At 34.4% G+C, this 19,826-nt stretch overlaps 1 protein-coding gene across 1 annotated transcript in view; it reads right to left on the reverse strand.

Moving 5' to 3' along the window:
- KMT2E (lysine methyltransferase 2E (inactive)) overlaps positions 1-19,826 on the reverse strand; it is a 67,338-nt gene that overhangs the window by 9,520 nt on the left and 37,992 nt on the right. The window contains 5 exon segments of the mRNA XM_036759031.1: positions 59-313; positions 1,555-1,863; positions 2,300-2,464; positions 13,904-14,002; positions 15,205-15,469. Of these exon segments, the coding sequence (XP_036614926.1) occupies positions 59-313; positions 1,555-1,863; positions 2,300-2,464; positions 13,904-14,002; positions 15,205-15,469 (1,093 nt within the window).

Genomic DNA, 19,826 nt, shown 5'->3' on the forward strand with positions numbered 1-19,826 from the left:
AAAGCACCAGAATGGAATATTGTTTATTCTAATGTTGCTAATCCCAAGAAAAGTTTACCTTTTTGCATGAGCCAGAGCTATTTTCAGTAGGTTCTTTTCTTCTCCTTTTTTCTGAAAGGAATGGTGAAGTAAATCTAATATAGTGCTTTGGAGTAGAATATACATGGGGGCTGTAAGTGAGGCCTGGTAAAGAGTTGAGTTGTGTAGCCAATACTTCAGGATCTGTAGTTATTCGAAGAGGCCTTTCTGAAAGGCTGTCTGAAGATTTTCCTGTCTTCTCATTCTTCTCACTTAACCATTCATTGACCAAGTGCTAAGTAAAAGAAAAAGATGAATGAGAACGATGAATTTTAGAATTTTAGAATTCTAAGTTGCTTTAATAACGAAAACATACTAAAAAAAAGGAAACTTTATATCCAATACTAAATATACTCATTAAACTAAGATAATCAGTTGTCATCCCATTTTCTTACAATACTGAAATGGAAACATAATACATTAACATACAGATTTTCCCAGAAACAGTTTCATATCATGAATTATGAGCTAAAGTAAATTATACATTCTATTTAAGCTGTAGCTTGATGTGGAAATAGAATTTTCATTATGTTGCAGTAGTTAATTATCATTTAAAACTTATTTTCTCATAAACTTTTTTTTAAATACCCCAAATACCAATTTAAAATTTTTTAAGATAAAATACATGCTAATATTTTATCTAGTTTTTACTACTCTTAGAAGAAAAAAGATTTTCAAATTTTCCTTCACACAATTTTCTTTTCTCCAAGAAATCTAATCATTGCCTCTCGATATATTCAGCAAGCTTATTTAATATTATTGTATGCTAATTTATAGATTTCTTTTGATGCTTATCTTTTCCAAACCAAAGCCAACATACATGACAGAATTTAGGCCATACACAATCCCCAAAGGTGAGAAATCCAGAAAAAAGTGGTTTTATTTCTACAATACTTATGTTAAAATGTAGTTTAAGAAGTGATTGAGAAAAGTGCTATGCTACTATGTTCTTTCAAAATAATGTAAATTAGTACTTAGATATTTTCCCAATCTTAAATGGAGCAATCAACTATTTTAATTTTAAATCAAATACAATCTTCCAAATATTTCAATAAAGTTGTAAAAATACAAAATCCATAGTAGCTTCCCTTGTGTGGGTTGGCAATCATAACTTTTTGTTATCCTCATTTATAGGGTGACACAAAGACAATCTTTTTTTTGAATATCTACATTTGTATTATAGACTTCAGAAACTTCAACATTTTCCTTGTTTAAAGTAAGCTACCTAATCTCGGAAAGTTATTTTATTACTTAGCTGGGATGGGGAAACTGTTCATATTAACTATATACCCAATCTTTAATTAAGCAATTTATTTCAATAATGTATAAGGAGAGACTCCCAAGTAAAATCTCAATTAGCAATATCCAAATAGAAAATCTCACTTAAAATATGAGGTATACAGCAACATTATTAGCTACTGATTTGTAAGAAAACAAGTGTTAATTGTTGTCATTCTGTTTTTTAGCACATCATACCTTTTTTGTTTTGGGGTACTTTGTAGGACATTTATTAAGTGCTGGAACTTCAGTCTCAGTAATTATTTCTGCTATGGCAGTTTCGGTTTCAGGCTCTGCTGCAAGTGCAGTGTTCTCAGTTTCATTTGGTTGTGAAGTCACTTCTACATCAGGAGAAGACGGCTGGATATCTGAACACATGCTGACGGTTCTGTGGCGCCGGCGCTGCTGTCCAATGTGAGTTCTACTCCTAGAAAAGCTTTTTCTCTGCTTAGCTCTATTTACTTTGGCAGGGGTAGGCTTGCTGGCAGTTTCTTCCTTTGTTGTTTCCTATTAAGATATAATCCGTAATTGGCACTTTTGGCTTTATGCATAGAATGAAAAAGAAACAGTAACAATTTTTTCTACTAAGTTATTAAGGAAAACAAAACCATTTGCAATAAATACAAATAAGCAGACTATAATCTTCAAAAATTTTGAAATTTTTCTTATTACAGGCATAATAATAAAAAGTAAATACCATATTCATCACAGAAAGAAAATGATTATTATACATCTGCATCTATTATCTTTTGGTTCTGACCATTTAGCACAGAACTACCTGGTGCTGTTCTATTTCGTGTGCCAGCTTAGAAAATAAGAATATAACTAAGGGTGTCCAATTTTAGTTGCTTTTTTCTTTTTAAAGCAAACAAAAAAATTTTAAAATTTAACTGCAAGGTGAAGTCATAAAACAAACTGAAAATTAAACTGAAGGAATATATACCTGAACAACTTCAGCATCATTGACAATCTGTGTATCTTTACATTCTGTTTTGATTTCTGTTTTTGCTGTGCTGATTCGTTCCAAAGCTTGTTCCCTTCTTTTCTCTCTCTTCTCAAGTCTGGCAAAGGCTTGCAAAATAGCTTCCATTTTCCTTTCTTCTCTTGTCTAGGTAACCAAATAGGACAGTCTTTTTTTAATAAACACTTCTATAAGTGTAATAAAGGTAAAACCATAATATCACTTCCAGTCAGGTCTATGTCAAAGAAATCTAAATGTTCCTTGACCTAAACAAACTTAAAAAAAAATTCATAATAGTGATTTTCTATTTTCAGGACCCCATAATGCTTACATACTTATAAGCCACTACAACAATATTCCCTTGACTCCAGAAGACCACAGACATATTCTCAAAAATATTTTTAATAATCACTTTAACAAATCTATTTCTTAAAATGTAAATGAATACCATGAAAGACTGTTGCTTACTGAGAATATAAAAAAATTTAGCTTTGAATTTTATGCATACCAAATAGTATTTTAAAATTGAACACTATTGCATTTATGCAACCAAATAATTTTATTTGAAAAACATTACTCAATTGAATTTAACTAGTATTTATTTGGTATCTAATTATTATGGGCAAGGGTATTAAAGAAGGACAAAGACCCTGCCCTAAAGGAGCTTACAATCTAATATGGGGGGAAAGACAAATAACTCTGGTACAAATGAGAGTGTAGTTCAGTATCAATGGCAGGTCCAGGTAATATGCTATCATAAACTTGAAGATGGATATCACTTTTCAGCTAGAGGAGGGAAAGATTATGCAAGAAAAGTTGTAAGGGAAGGCTTTCACAGACATGGTGACACTCAAATTTTGCCTTAGTAAAAGGAAGGAAGTAGTTTGAAGAGACTGATTTTTTCAGGGGGGAAGGGAGGGAGAGTAGAATCCATTCCAAGAAAAGAGATGGGAAAAACAAAAACAAAAAACAGTAAAATAAGAAGTTCATCTACTTTTGCTGGAATTCAGAATATGTAAGTGCACAAAAGTAGCAAAGGCTAGAGAGGCAACTTTAAAGTAGATTACATCAAGATCTGGAGTTTTATTTGATAAATACTTAAGTTTTATTAAGGCCACTGGAAAATCACTTGGGAAAATTTACTCAGGGTAAAATATGAATGGATGGTGTTTGAGAGAAATCCTGAAATAGGGTGATTTTAATACATGTGAAAATAAAGGGCCAAATACAAAAGATATTCTGGATCTGGCAACTATAAGTAGGAAGGGTCTTAAAGCTTGAAATACCAGCAAAACATCCAAATGGAGTTGTGAAACAGTTCCTTATTTACTTCTTAATCTTCTTCCGAAAACACAGAGAATTCAGCTAAAAGTGCCTTTCTCTGTTGCCTTCCAAAGGCTAGGTTAAAAAATTGCCCAACCATGCAGGCAGATCTCAATTTAAGCACCTATCTGCTCTTTTCTTTATCCTGTCATTAAAGAAAGCCTTAGGCAGATAGGTGGCACATTAGATGTGCTGGGCCTGGAGTCAGGAAGACCTGAGTTCAAATCTAGTCTCAAGATATTTACTACCTGTATGACCCTGGAAAAGTCACTTAACCTCTGTCTGCTTCAGTTTCCTCAAATGTAAAATGGAGATAGTAATAGCACGAACCTCAAAGGGTTGTTCATGACAATCAGCACACTGCCGGGCACATAGCAAGTAGTTAAGAAATGCTTATTCTCTTACCCTTGCCTAATAAGTTTGGCTTTGGCAAAGAGAGTCATCAACTAAAAACAAAGATGGCTGCTCAGTATATACAAATAAAGACTTGAAGCTTTAATCCCTTACTTTTTTTCTCTCTATGCGTCACTGGCATGAGAAAGAAAAGAATTTCACCAATTGGCTACTATGGAATCTCCATTACTACTGGAGGTCTGGATATCAAGACTCCTGCTGATTCCTATGTAACTGTTATATTGAGGCTTCAATAATCAGATTTGAATCAACCCTTCGCCTCTTTGTGCTGTCGAAATTAGGCAGAAGAGGATATTGCTTCCTCAGTCGAGGAATATAAAAAGTATGTCATGATACACAGTAACTTTCATTTCAGTAGTAAATTCACTTTTTGAAAAATGGAGATAAACTGTCCATTAATCTATATGACACACATAATAGGAGCATTTCTAGAGGAAGCATGGTATGAACAGGACATCAGAAATAAGAGCTCATAACAAAGATGGCTTTTCATTTCCTAACTTGCTCCTTAAACTTCAGTGATGTACCATTATTCAAGCCCTGTGTATCCTATTTGCTTTCCAACTCTCTGTACTATGGGCACATTAACTACTTTTCTCTTTAATTCTATAATACTGTTGAAATCCATAGATTTTAAAGAAATCTAGGGCAATATTGTTGCACAGAGCAGAAGACACAGTGTCTCATATATATATATATATATATAACATATTTAAATATATATTATATATATACATATACATATATATATATTAGTGAGCTTAAAATGCAAACGTTTTGCTTATTATCTTTTCTGATGAAAAGGAATGAGGGAAACAAAGCTTATCCTTCCAGAGAAAGGTGAACTACAGTCATCCTTTGTACTAGATGGTAGAAAATTTATCTAGGAATAAATTACCCAAATGCCAGGTGAGAGAGAGAACCCTCACAAATGGAGCAGACCTATAAACCAAGAAAAGGGCAGTATGGGCAAGCATGAGGGGAAAAAAAAATTCTGCAGAGGGTGAGGAGAAAAAGGCAGGATAAACTTCAGAGTGCCCAGTTTCAACTTTTCAAATTATTTCTTGATTTAGAGAATACAAGCTGTGGAGCAGCAAGTCATATATAATTAACAGCACTCTCAAAAGAATGCTGGACATAGGATCATTAGACCTTTGGTACAAAACCCTATACTACCAATTTACAAGCTGTATAACCACAGATAACTAACAATCTCTGAGCTCCATCTGTAACTTGAAAGATAACAATACTCGCATTATATATACCCCACATCATTGTGCTATATAATTAATAGCTATTCTTAGAACCCAAACCTTCTGGTCCCATTTCATGTCCCTCTCTGATAACTTAAAAAAAAGTCAATATAATTAAAACAAGTAAAAAACCACACCTTGCTGGATTTGATTAAAAGAAAGCAGAGAAATGCACTGGGTTCAGAGTCAAAACACCTGAGTTTTCCCTCCTCCTATTTACTCCTCAGGCAAGTGTCACCTCTCTGAGAGTCAATTTCCTTATCTGTTAAAGGAGAGTGTTTGAAGAGGTAGCCTTTAAGGTTGCTTCCAGCTCCAAAACCTAAGAGTGATTCTAAAGGTAAAGCAGACAGAGCCTTGCTTAGTGTATTCCCAAGTACCTCTATCCATTTTAGTTATACACACTTTTCCTAAACTAGATAATCAAGGAGTCTTTGATTTTTCTGCTATAAGGAATTATCAGTGATGTCTCTGTAAACTCCTTCAAGGCAAGTCTGTGTGACTTTAATGTCATCATAACTTTGAGCAGGCACAAGCCAACTGAATGACTAAACTTATCGGCAAATGTAATTCAACGGTTAATATGCTTTAAAGGATCTAATCTATGTAATTAGACATTACAAAAATGAGACATTTGCTCTAAGAGGATTTTTTTTTTCCACTTTAGGACACTATTGAAGCCTGTATACATAGTGTATCTGCTTTTAGACTAGGCTAAACAACTAGCAAGAACTGAAAACCATTCTCCGTATGTCTGTAACCTACGTACAAAGAATGTGTGAGGTTGGACTTATCCTGATTGATGATATATAGGGCTACCCCCTCAGTAATTTTGTCACAGAAAATGACATAGTGCTTGTGTTGGGAATGTTAAAGAGTATATCTACTAGAGTATTATGTCAGAATTAGGGAGATCAAGCTATAAAAGTACTTTAAATATTACATAACTTGGGACATTTCAGCATACTTCAAAATCCTTTCAGTTAAGGATAAATTTCAACATATACATTCAATTTTAAGGGACTGATAAGTTACAAATAATTTAAAGCAGTGATTCAATTTTTCATGGAACAAATCACATCATCACTCATGTTGTACACTTAAATACTAGAAATACAAATAAAATGCCATGACCTGAATATTAACAGTAAAGAACACTATTGTGAAACAAACATGATAAATGAAACTGTATTCTGTTTCTTCTTATTTGATAAACAATGGCCTTATGGAGAAAAGTTGACAGCTAAATGGTTCATATAATCTTGGGGCAACCAAATGTGAACAGTTGTTGGCTTTGATTTCAACCCTGCCATAATCAAAATTTCTGCTTGTTTTATACTGTAAGACGTATTACTTTCACCAGATGGTTATACGTTCCTAATTCTTTCACTACTTTGTAATGAAAATGTTTTAGCCTACACATACACTTTCTTGTTTGTCCTCTGAAGAATTTTAAACCTCATACTTCCAAGTAGGTAACTTTAATAAACATTTTTCAATGTTATATATTCACATATTATTCCTTACGAAACTAGGAGTAGCATGCTATTATAACTACAAATCACAGACCATCATAAGAATCAATAATACTAATAGAACATTTATATAGTACTTTTAAGATTTTCCAAATGCTTTTCATATATTGTCTCACTTGATCTTCACAAGCCAGAAGATAGGTGTTATCCCCTTTTTTTGGATGAGGAAACTGAGGCTGAGAGAGGTCAAGTGACTTGCCCAGGGTCACAAGGCTACTACTTGTGTCTGAGGCAAGATTATAGCTCAGGCTTTCCTAATTTCAAGTCTAGCTAATATCTCAAAACTACAGGTGACCCAATTACCCTACTGCTTCACCTGTATAATAGTAGGCTGCAGTGTATTACTAAGGATGACTTGAATGCAAGAAGTGGTTGAAAAAATATTAAGATGTATTATTAGGGGAAAAAAAGGTGAGCTTAATCATGTACAGTGAAGGAGAATAGATTGGCAACTGAAAATTGCACTAGTATTGAAATTCGAAAGAGAGCCAGAGGAAAGCCTTTAGTATTCCTCTGGGAAATCCTTTAGAGAAGCTTTATGGAAAAACCAGAACAAGAAATGTACAGTGAGGTGCTGTAGATGAGTTGTAAACTTTGATATGAAGACATCTTTTTATGTCTCTAAAGTCATAAGAATTCACTTCATTTGCTAAATATAGTTATCTTGTTTCCATTCCTTTCTCATACCACATTCCACTTCCCCTGCCACCCCATCTGAAGCCCAATTCAAATATGCCTCAGATTTCTCATTCTCACACTCCCTTGAGTGATTCAATTATTACACTTGTTTTATTTTACATTATACTGTAAGCAGGGTATCATAGTCTCTTAGTACCTAGCAGATAGTAGGTGCATTAACACTCAATTGAATTAAGTTCAATATAATTTTGAGATTGAGAGTGGCGGGGGTGTGTGGGAAGGAGTGAATCAAATGTGAGATTCTTATACATGTAAAACTAAGCAAGCCCATTTTATGTAGATACAATTGTAAGTGCTATGATTCTGGATACTGGCATTTTTCCAAAAGGATAAAAGTTGTAGATAATTCACACAAAGACTATATTACTAAAATCTGATATTCTAAGTATTACAACTTCCTATGTAACTGAAGGAAAACATTTCACTTGTATCTTAAACAGGGGTTTTGCAAATTTCTTTACCCCCCCCAACAAAAATAAGTAAAAGATGGTATGACAATCAATTCCTTATTCATTTCTAATTATAAACATCATACTAAGAAAAATATCAGCAGAGAATCATAGAACTGTTTATAATCTATTCTTTTACGGATGAGACAAATTTAAGTGCAGAAAGTGGCCTTTCCAAGGTCTCCTCATCCCGTCTTTCCACTAGAGCACTATTTTAACTTAAAACATCAGGGCTGGGTTTGACAGTTGCTAAGTGCCTATGTAGGTGCTCACACAAGTAAATGGAACTCCCAGATGAGGAAAATTGCTCTACCAACTCATAGTGGCATGTTCTCTGCAACTCATCCTCCCAGAGAATTACCCAAAGCACCAAAAGGTTAAGATACTTGCCCAGGGCCACACAGTAAGTAGGTGTTCAGAAGCAAAGAACACAACCCAGGTATTCCTGGTCTTCAGCTCTGTATCTACTATGCCATGGTATCTTTCATAATGTGCTGTTTATTACAGTTTGTAGATTTTTTTTTTTGGTATGGGGAGTGTGGGGTTGGGCAAAGACTAGGAATAAATGTAAGGACTACTCAGGGGTAGTATAATCCAAGTTTAAGAAAGGGGCCTATGCATATGGACTTTCAATCTAACTCCTTTCACTTGGTTGCCTCCTAAAAGATTAAGGGCAAAGTCAGCTTTGCTCTGTTCCTGCCCTGGAGAATCCAGAATGGTAATATATCTACCTTATACATCTTACTAATTAGAGTTTCACTACACACGCTAAACTGGAAGCCAAAGGACAGAGTAGAAGGTGGGTTGAGTGTGGCTACTTTTGAGAATTTTCTATTAGTCTACCATATTGGTGAATACTTTGTTCCTTTGTAGGTATTTAATTAAAAAAAAAATGATGCTAACAGTATCTTTTCTTATAAGTTATTTTGTGATATTTTTACTCAAGGAAGAAATTTCAAACTAGATCTATTGAAAATCAAACAGTCAAATGAAATGGGAATCAGAACAGGAGATAATTAAGTTTATTTGTATTTGCCCTAGTAACAAATTGTTAGCAGCGAATTTACCTCCATAATTATTCTTTGTGTAGGCTAACGTTGAAGTTCTTGAAACACATTTATATATAGCAGAAAGAATACAGAATCATAAACCATCTAATCGAATTTCCTTGTTTTACAGATAGGAAAACTGAGGTACAGAGAGATATTAGTTACTTGCCAAACATACTATTAGTAAGCAAAGGTCAGGATGTGAACCCATGTCACTTACTCCAAATATGGTTCTAATGAAAAGATAGTGTAAATCAAATGGATTAAAATTTGCTACAGATAATCCACAAAATAAATGACAGTAAGTTGAGTATTTAGGAGAAAATTAAACTTTTCTGCAAAAGATTAAAATTATATTTTACCAACCACTGACAAAATAACTTCATCTTACTCCATTTTAGAGGCCAAACTAAACAAAGAAATGATGTGATTCAAGGAGTCACATAGGAAGAATTCTTTAAAAGCAAACTGTTATATAATAAGTGCTGTATAACCACTTCAAAAAACTCCTTGTAGGAACTACTAGCATCAACTCCAAAAGTCTTCAGTATGACAATTGGGAAACCCTCATGTCCATAGCAAGTTATTCAAAAGGAATCTTCACAGTGACCTTTTTGACACAGGCCCTTTCACACCTGTAGATCCAATTACCTGAAACTGGAGCTATGAAGAGGTCAGGGAAGAAGTTGCTTGGTCACTGAAAAGATGCCAGTGATCTCCCATTGTCATCCATCTTTACCGCCTCCCTGCCCCCCCCCCCCCCGATCTAATAGTGTAATTCAAAATAATATAATGGGCTGGGACATCAGATATTCACCAGATCCACCTTACGTTGACAATTTCAGTCTACATGAAGTCTTTGGAGATTTGTTGTCATGAAAAATTCATCTACAGAATTTTCTGCCTCTTTACAGACTTAACCACTGCTGTAGTGCCAAAATGAATATAGTACTCTTAACACTCTGTAGTCTTAGAGCAGGGGTTATCCATTTTTTTGTGTTGTGGACCCTTTCTTAGAATGCTTTTTAAATGAATTAAAAACTCTGAATTACAAAAAAAGAAATTATATTGAAATAAGGATTTTTTGTCCATCTAAGTTCACAGATGACCTGAATTTCTTATTTGAAAGATCTCTCAAACTTACTGATGCCAGTTAGAATGATCAATGCTCACTCAATCTCATCACTAACACTCACAACTTCTTAAATCAATAACCAATTCTAATTGGTTGCTCAAGAGGTCTGTCTAGCTTGCTAAACAAAAAAATTTGTCTGAAATATAATTAAGTGCTTGCCTATAAGGCTCTGTGCTGGGGAGAGAGTAGGGGAGTAGTAGTCTCTGCCCTTAAGAAATTGATATTTTATTGGGTCAATCAGTGAAGCCATAAATCTTATCCTTCTCTTTATTCCCAAACAACTCAACTATAATCTTGCTCTTGAATACAAGTAGGGACCTCTTTGGAAGGGAAAGCAATGGAAAAAGAAAATAGAAAATAAAAAACAATCCCTGGGGGAGAAATCCAGCCCAAGTAGAAATATCCCAATAGCTACTTCAAACAATATAGTTCTTTATGGGATTTCCTTGGCCATCCATTTAAGGCCCTTTAAAATCTAGCCCTAACCAAAATTTCAAGTCATGACACCTGGTACTCTTCTCACAACATTTATGTTCCAGTCAACTTGGAGTACTTCCCCTAGGTTCTTTCCACGTGTAAAAATCCTACTACTCAGGGCCCACTTCAAGTGCCATCTCCTCCATCAAGTCTCATCCCATAAGCTAGAAACTGGGGACCTATATTGTTTGTACAATTTTTATGGCACATATCACTTTCTGTCTTGTTATAGTTATCAATAAAATCATAAACTTCTTGAAGTCAGTGCTTGTACTAAATTCTTCCTTTCGCCCCCCCCCCCCCCCGGGCACAACAGATGTAGGAGATAAAATAAATATTTATTAAATCAGTCTTTTTCAGTCTCTTTTTTCCTTCCAAGTCCAATTCCCCCTATAGCAAGCTCCCCAGCAAAAAGGGGCCACTAACATCCATGACCATATACAGATCTATTGATTGGATTTTATGAGTCTGGATAGGCATATGTCATGAAAGGGTTACTTAGAATGCACATATCTGAACTGGGGATATTAAAAAATCCCCAGGAAGCAGTTGACATATGACCCAAAGCTTTGGGAAAAGAGGCAGTAAGGGCAGAGGAAACCAAATAAAATTCAGACCCATCTTTCAATTCTGGGCATCTCTGATCCTCTCCTTTGAGGGCTATGGAATGAAAGCAGCTAACCAGTTTTCTGTATAGTTTTAAAAGACCTATTTACATAGTCTGTCCAGTGTCAGAAATTCAAGTTGAAATCAATACAAAATTTGCTCAAAGTGAAGCACTCCCTCATTACTATCTCCCAGGTTAGTGCTTCTTTAGTTCCTTCCAGCTTGATTGTTTTGATCAATGCCATGTAATACAAAGTATAAAGTGGGAAAATAATCAAGATAATCATTTACCTTATTAAATCTTTCATAATAGTTCTTTAAAGTGTGTGTGACATAAAGTGTGATACTTTGGTATCAGAGATTCTTGTTATTAGGTTCTGCTTACTTGAATACACTCAAACTTTTAAAAAAACCTCATAATATACATATTTAAAATAATAACGACAACAATTATCATCCTAACATTTATATAGTGCTTACTATGTCCCTGGCATTGTACCCAGCACATTACAATTACTATCTCATTTGATCCTCATAACAATTTGGGAGGTAGGTGCTAGTACTATCCTCATCTTATGGTTGAGGAAACTGAGGCAGACAAAGGTTAACTGACATGCCAAAGGTCATAAAGCTAGTAAATGTCTGAGGTCACATCTCAACTTGGGTCTTCCTGCCTCCAGGCCCAGAAATCTATCCATTGTGACAAAAAGAATGCCACCACATTATCTCCTGAGAAGGTAAGAGCAGTGGGTCCATGACACGTTCAAGAGATAGAGGTTTCGCTTGAAACATTAAGTTTTATAATTCCCCACCCCCCACCCCCAAGAAAAGGCACTATGTTAAAGTGAAGAATGGGCCTCAAAAAAAGTTGTCCATTTAATTTCCCATTCTGACATGGCAGAACAATCAATTTTTTCATCAAAGTATCCAACTCCATACCCACAGCTGCATTAACAGCAAGTTGTCAAAAGTACTTAGAGGCATAAATCATTTTGTTAAATAAATTTCCCTTAGGATTCCTTCTCTTTCCAGTTTCAATTTCTCTCAAAACTTAGTTCCTCTTTCAAAGAGGGGACAACATTACTCCCTTACCTAAATTGATCTTGCCACATTTGGTTATTCTGCAAAAACATTTTCTCTTGAGCTCATGTCAACTGAATTAACTATATCAGGAAGAGTATGCTTTTCTTCTTTTTGAGGTCTGAGAACATACCAAGTTTGCCACTTTAAATATTTTGAATAAAATTGTCATTACTAATAAGAGTTTTCTGAGTTACAAATAGCTTTGAGCCTTGAAATCTGATCAAGATAAAAACATTGTGTAGTTACAAAGAGTGGTTGTCCACTTATTTTCCAAGCCTGTATGTAGCCTGTTAGTGAAAGACAAGAAGTCGCCATCAATGCTTTGAGGAAAACAAGGCTGGTGGCAAGAGGAAATAAGAATGGGCTAAATAAAGATTTTCTTCACAACTACAAGGACTCTCCTTCTATTTGCTTGTACTTCCATCTCCTGATGACTTCTTCTACTTCATTCGTCCATAAGCCTAACTGAATAGAACAGTGATTTTGAAGTTTTAAATCTGACACCTTTCTGCACTGCTTTTCATATCCTAACAAAGATAAGGTATCAGAAGTGATGTGGTAGAAAAGAGACAAATGAATTATGTCTGCAATGACCAAACTTTCAAGGAATCCCTGAATACTTCATAAAACCCTGGGAATTTTAAAGGACATGGGCAAAAAAAAAAAAAATCACTGGGGAAAAAAAAAGGAGTTTGGAAAGAGGGAAAGAAAAAGTAAACAAAGCAGGTTATGTCGACAAACATTTGTAGCTTTAGTGGAATCTTTAAAATCTCATGCAATATAACATTGTTCTGCTTTGAACCCTTGGCCTAATTAAGTACTATTTTATACTAAATAATTTTTAAGATGTAGAGAAAATATCACCCTTAGACCTATATCCTTCCTTAACTCTGCACCTATTTTTATACATTGTTTCAACCAACTTGTATTATATATAAAATTAGAGGTCTTATTTTAGGACTGTCACATGAGAAAATAGGACTACTAAATTTAACTATAAAAAACTGGGTTTCCTATCTGCATAGGAAATATTCATTGTTTAAGTACTAGTTATATAACCTTTAATTCCCTGAATTCCACTTCTCCTTTAAAATTAAATCACAAAGAGAAAGGATAAGACATTTTGATTCATAGTTGTCAATTAAATTTATTAACTTAAACTTCTGTTTGTATAATGTAGGTATAAACTTTCTTAAGTGCCAAACATGTATATCTTCTACTGCTGTGCACACAGTAAAAAATATATATGTGTGTGTATATATATATGTGTGTGTGTGTGTATGTATGCATACACACACATATGTAAATATATATCAATAAATAAATGCGCACACACACATATATGTGCTGAGCAAAAAAAAAAAGCATATTAGCAAGAAACTGCTTGGACGGTTAACGGTGAAGCCAAATGAGAATGCTGTCAATGGCACAGCAAGCACACTTGGGGAACTGACTTCATATATTCATTCTAAAGCCCATGTAAAGGGAGCATGAATTAGCATGGGAAGTGCAGCTGTCACTAAGCCCTAGCAACAGTATTAAGCAGCTACTTGCTTCCCAACTTACCATCTTCCTTTTCCTTTCTGCAATCTGCTCCTCTGATTCCATTTCTACTTCATTGCTAATAGCAGTTTTTTCTTCTATATCATCAATAAAATCTGGCTCCTGAAAGATGGAAATGACTGCTTTACAGAAGCTCCACTAGTCCATCTATAAACTAGGGAAATCTACTAACTGCATTGAGGTGCTAAAATGTCCTTAAACCACTATGTCAAAAGTAAACAATCAGTTAACTGCATCAATAATTTATAAACTACCACCTATTTAGACCTATTTTTGAAACTAAACGCCTCCTGATTCAAGAAGCTGCTCAAATCCAAGCATCCATGAGTTTTCTTTTGTAGTTAAATCTGACAAAATTCTTATCAGTGAAGAACCCTCAAAATTTTTTCAAAGAGGTTGTTTACAAAGGGAAGACATAGACATAGTCTTATGCTATATATTTGCATTCATTCCCAAATCATGTAACAATACACTTGCCCACAGCCACACTGCTTAACAGTGCCTTGCACTTATTAGGCAGTCAAATAGTTTGTGATTCACAACCTGAGATGACCTTACTTTCCAGGATAGTTAACAGCAGCTACAGAGAAATGATAAAGGTATTTGAAATTCATTAAAAAAAAAATTAAAACAAAAACAATACCCTCACTTTTGTTTTCAGTTTTGTGGTGCCTAAAAAATTCTATTTGTTAGCAACTACATGATCTAAAACACAAACCACCACCACCAAAAATAAGAACACCATTAAATTTGAAAAATAAACACTTAAGATGTCTCAAAAATCTCATTGGCTCTTCATTGACTTTTACAGTACTAGAAACAAGGTTATTTAATTGTATTTTTCTCAAAGAAACATATGTTTACTGCTGAATGCTAGAATGACTTGAACATTTATCACAGAATTAAAGAAATCAGGGGAAAACCATCATGAAGATTCTGATTTTTGCCTAGTGTTTTTTAATGAAGCCAGTCTGAACATTATGGAAAAGCCTACATTCAAGAGAAAAGGAAACCTATTAAAAAGTATAAACTTTTTTTTACCAAAGTAGTAATATCCAAGAATGAAATAAACTCTCAATAACCCTTCTTTAATGATGACATTGCAGGTATCAATTTTGGTAGAATCTGTACCTTAACTAAGACAATGGAATTACTTAAAAAATAAGAATATTTAAAAGCAATGTTACTGTACATGCAGAATTTGGACTTCAAAAAAATAACAATTAATAAAATCCTTCCCTTTGCTTTATAAAGTTCATTATATTCTCTGAAAGTCAATATTTGCATTGTGTATATTTCAGTACCTGATTATTTGATATAGATAGTCTCAGTGGAGAAAGTTTTCTTTGTTTGTTATCTGGGCTCCTCATTTTGTTGGTGGCACTTTCACAATCCAAAGTAATATTCTGATTTTGTGTTTCTTTTTCTTTTGAAGTGTCCTTCTCTTTTTTTCCTTTTTTCCTTCTGGTTTCATAACCACTATTGATGTTTTCCGTTGGTTCAGAACACCGTTTTAAAACTGGACATTCAGGATTTTCTTTGAGGCATGCACAATCCACCTTATACTTGCTAGGGGTAAGAAGAGGAAATATATAGTTAATATTTATTAATAAGCGTGGTTACAAAAACAATTTAATAATTTATTTTAAAATGTCTGGAGTTATGATTTCATAAATTTATCTTATATTAATTAGACAGTTGAATCCAATAGGAGCAACAAAAATATAAAGAATTGAGTTTCTCATCAAAGACTGAACACCAAATTGGGAATGTGACCAAATACATCATAAATGCACAGATATTATAAACTTTTTCATAACTCCAAATAGTAGAATTGTGGTCAATATCTTTTAAATGGGCATAACTATGCACTTTTGGGTTCTAGGAGGATGTTTTTTCTCTCCTAATTTTTTTTTCTCTCCTATTTCCCATAATAGGTACACAATCATAAGACTTAGTCCTAAAAGATTTTAGCGTTAGCCTCAGTTGATCTCTTTTTTTGAGAGGTGAAACAAGAAAAGCCAAAATAAATTACTAAATAATACAAAATAAATGGCTAATTTAAGGTGACAAGCTTAGTAACAAGAGCTGGAATTTGAACCTAGATCTCCTTCAAATGTAACAGAAGCATTTGAAATAATCTTCCTAACCTTAGAACACTTTTGAAAAACTAACCCTATTACCACTAGATGTCACACTAATGCATAATTAAACTATCAACAAATGTGGTAGCAAGAAACAAAATACAAGTTTGCCTTTAAAAAGAAAAAGAGAAACAGCCAAATTCTAAATTGGTAAAGGTGAGGAAATGCCTTACGGTTCAAACATTAAGCCAAAAATTACAATTACTCCTAAAACTGAGCTCAAACAGATATTAGAAAATAGGTGAAAATGAACAATACTGATTTAAAGTTTAGTACATTAATAGAGGTTTAAAGTTCTAATAAAATCTCCTACGTTCAAGGATGCATTTAATGAAAGTCAACTATAAAACAAATGTAAAGGTGCATATTCTGATTTTGTACTTTTATAATGCTTTTATATTCTCTTCTGCACCATAAATATTGTATATTTGTTATATAGTTTTGCATATTTATGTATCATACCTCCTTCTCCATCCTGTTAAGCTCTTTAAGAAGAATCATATCTTAATTATTTTTGTATTTTCTCTGGTGCAGTTCTTTGCACATTGCCAAGTGTTTAATAAATGGTTACTGAAGAAAAGGATAGCCCCACCCCTACCCCAACTAGAGGACAGCTCTTGGAATAGCAGTCCCCTCACCCTTTGAGCCTTGATGAAAAAGATGCAAACTAAGGCTTTCGAGAACTTGCTACAGGTCTCTCCCACCACCTGGGCACTCTCTTTTTTTTTTGCAGGGAAGAATGTTCCAGCGTCTTTCACTATTTCTTCATTAGCCCATTTTCTGGTGGTAGCAGCAGTACTGAAGACTTTTATAAGTTATGGTGGCATGTCTGGCTCCTGCTTCCTGAGGTCTGCTCAGGTACTCAGTAGCCAGCTTGGGGAGAGCCATCCATGTAGGCCCCAGCCCTGTTGGACAGGAGCAAAAGAGTGAGAACATGTCAACCAGACATGCCACCATCACTCATCACCACCAATGTAGAGAAGAGGGGATACTGAGAGAAACAGGGAACATTTAACAAAAAAACCTACTTTTGGGACAAGCTAGATAAACTGTACCTTGTACTATTGTTCACTGGAGGATTTCAGCCTCCATTTTAACATGCGGGGCTGAGCTTAAAACAAAATGCCTGTGTGCCACGCACAGAAAGCAGGATTTTGTCACTGAGATGTGTATATCGATGAAAACATTTAAGTGTCTGTGCTACTCAGCTCTGCATTTCTCATCTTTTTCAGCTGCCTCATCCTAGTTCTAGTCCTGGATTTGGTGGGAACAGCTACAATTTTGAAAGCAGCTCCTGGCACATGTGATTTCTATTAGTCTCAGAATCATGCCACCAAAAGGCCTAGCACAGCACAGGCTGCCAACTTTCATTTACAGTCAAAACGATCTGGTTTAAACCTGATACCAATCACCTGATTACTGTCTTCAGAATTTATTTGCCCCATAAACTAAAAACTTAATAGTATTCTAAAAATTTGTTTAGTCGAAGCATTAAGTAAAATACTAAATGAAAAGTACAGTACAAGCATTTTGGGAAAAGCTTTATTATTCAAGATTTTGTTCTGGGCATGGATTCAAAATTTAAAATGAGAGCAAAACTCTTCTTTGCCACAGGAAAACTACTGCAAAGACTACTATAAAATTAATCCTTAAATTACAATAGATTAAAAAAAATTTCTTTTACAATTTTCAAGGTTCTTCCTTAGACCTACATAAGGGAAGCTGTTTCTGGGAGATAATGACCTAGGAGGAACAGCAGATTTAAGTGCAGAAGAGATCAAAGCTTAAAAAAAAAATAAATCAGGCATGTCTTTTAAACAAAGTGAACAAATCAAAAGAAAATGTAGAGAAAGTTACAACGCTATAGAAATATACAGGATATCCCAAGTCTCAGTGCAGTTTTCAGTTTTAAACTACATTAAGACTTCTGTAACACCTTGTACATCAAGTCAGAATGCTTATTATCTGTGAATGGCTGCTAAAAACCATTGCTCTGAAGTCCTAATTTCATAAAACTAAAGAAGAAAGACCAAAGCAAAACACACACACACACACACACACACACACACACACACACACACACACACCCACCCCACTCAGATAGTGAGCCCCAGACTTTTACAACTATGACAATGAATACTGAAACAGTATCAGAGTTCTGTTTTGCTCCACATCTTTTCCTAGAATCTGATAACAGCACCACAGAGGGATAGGCTAAGTATAATGCTTTAGTACTAGGCTACTCAATTCCTGATACTCCTGAGCTAAAGACCTTGAAGTTATCTGCCCTAGAAGCAGTGTCACCAATCCATTTTGGAAAAGGGAGATACAAGCTACAAGAAACCTTTGACAGCACAAGAAAAAAAGGTATGAAATTGAGGAAAATGAAATTTGACTTTTTTGCTACATTTACATTTAGCCTTGCTATTTTGTAGTCTTTAGTCATATTTTGGGATGCTAATAGTCCTTGAACTGGTTTATCAAGACCTCAAATGTTCTTATAGAACACCAGATGAAAAATATGGTTGCATCACTATATTTTGGAAATGTAAAAACAAACAAAAACCAGAAGCATCTTTTTTGTACCATTTCTGCTCACATTCAACTGTGACATTTAAGGTGGCAGAGAAATGAGAGAATCATTAAAAGTTACCTGTAGGTTCAACGTCACCTCACATTATTATCAATTAAACTAGGGAGAAGGCAAAGAGATTAAGTTCTTTTTTGCTGTTTAAGAAATCATGGTAGCAGAGCCCAGAAATCCCTAGACTTTTCAAAAAGTATCTCTTCCCTAAATGAGTCAGCTTTATCCCCCACTGATAAAGTATCCCGAAGTATCTACTTATTGGTTGAATAGTATTTTTATATGGAGTATTTTAATCCCCAATCCTTGGTACTTTGGTCAGCACCAGGGCACTTAATTACTTGGGGGGAGAGGAAGAGTGAAGGAGAGGAGAGGGAAACATTCAACTTGAGATTTTATCAGTATAAGAAAATTCCAGTTGAGGCTTTAATTTTAACAACATAGATGGGCACTTTCTCTGCAATTTATAATCTTAGAGAGGACTACAGCATTGAGAGACTAGGTGATTTGCCCAGGGTCACATTGCCAATATAAGTCAGAAGTGGGTCTCCCTAATGCCAAAGCCAGGTCACTATGAAACACCACTTTCTCCACTTCACCTTTCTTAAAGACAAAAATGATTTTTTTTTGACTGAAAAATTTATGGTTACTGTCATCTAAAACTAGAAAGCACAGTAATTAAAAGTATTTCTGTTTAAAGTATTTTTAATAGAATTAAGCACTCTTTCCTTTCTTTTAAAGAAAGATAAGCCATTCTCAGATACTGTACTGGATAAAAATATTTATGGGCTTTTTTCCTTTTGAATGGCTTTTATATAACAAAAATCAATAGACTGTTGATGTTTCACAAATTAGATGGACCACCTTTTCCAAGGAATCTAAATCCTTTCATTCTTTTCTTCTCTGTACAAAACAAATAACAAAACCTAAAAAATCACCTTCAGAAGCTAATGGTATCAAAGAATGATAACTGTCTATGGATTAAAAGGCACTATGTTAATGTATCCAAAATTACTTTTAATGAATAAAATTTCCCTCTAGTGAGGCTAATGACTAAAGCAATGATAATTGAGAAAGCTATCCCTTAATCTTTTACTAATGGTAAAGTAGAAGCACTTTTGTGAAACACATCATCAAAAAATCTTAATTGGTTACGTTAGAAAAAGTAAGTAGTAACTACATATAGTTTATTACTCAA

Source organism: Trichosurus vulpecula, chromosome 5 (genome assembly GCF_011100635.1).
Source record: "Trichosurus vulpecula isolate mTriVul1 chromosome 5, mTriVul1.pri, whole genome shotgun sequence".
Lineage (NCBI taxonomy): Eukaryota > Metazoa > Chordata > Mammalia > Diprotodontia > Phalangeridae > Trichosurus > Trichosurus vulpecula.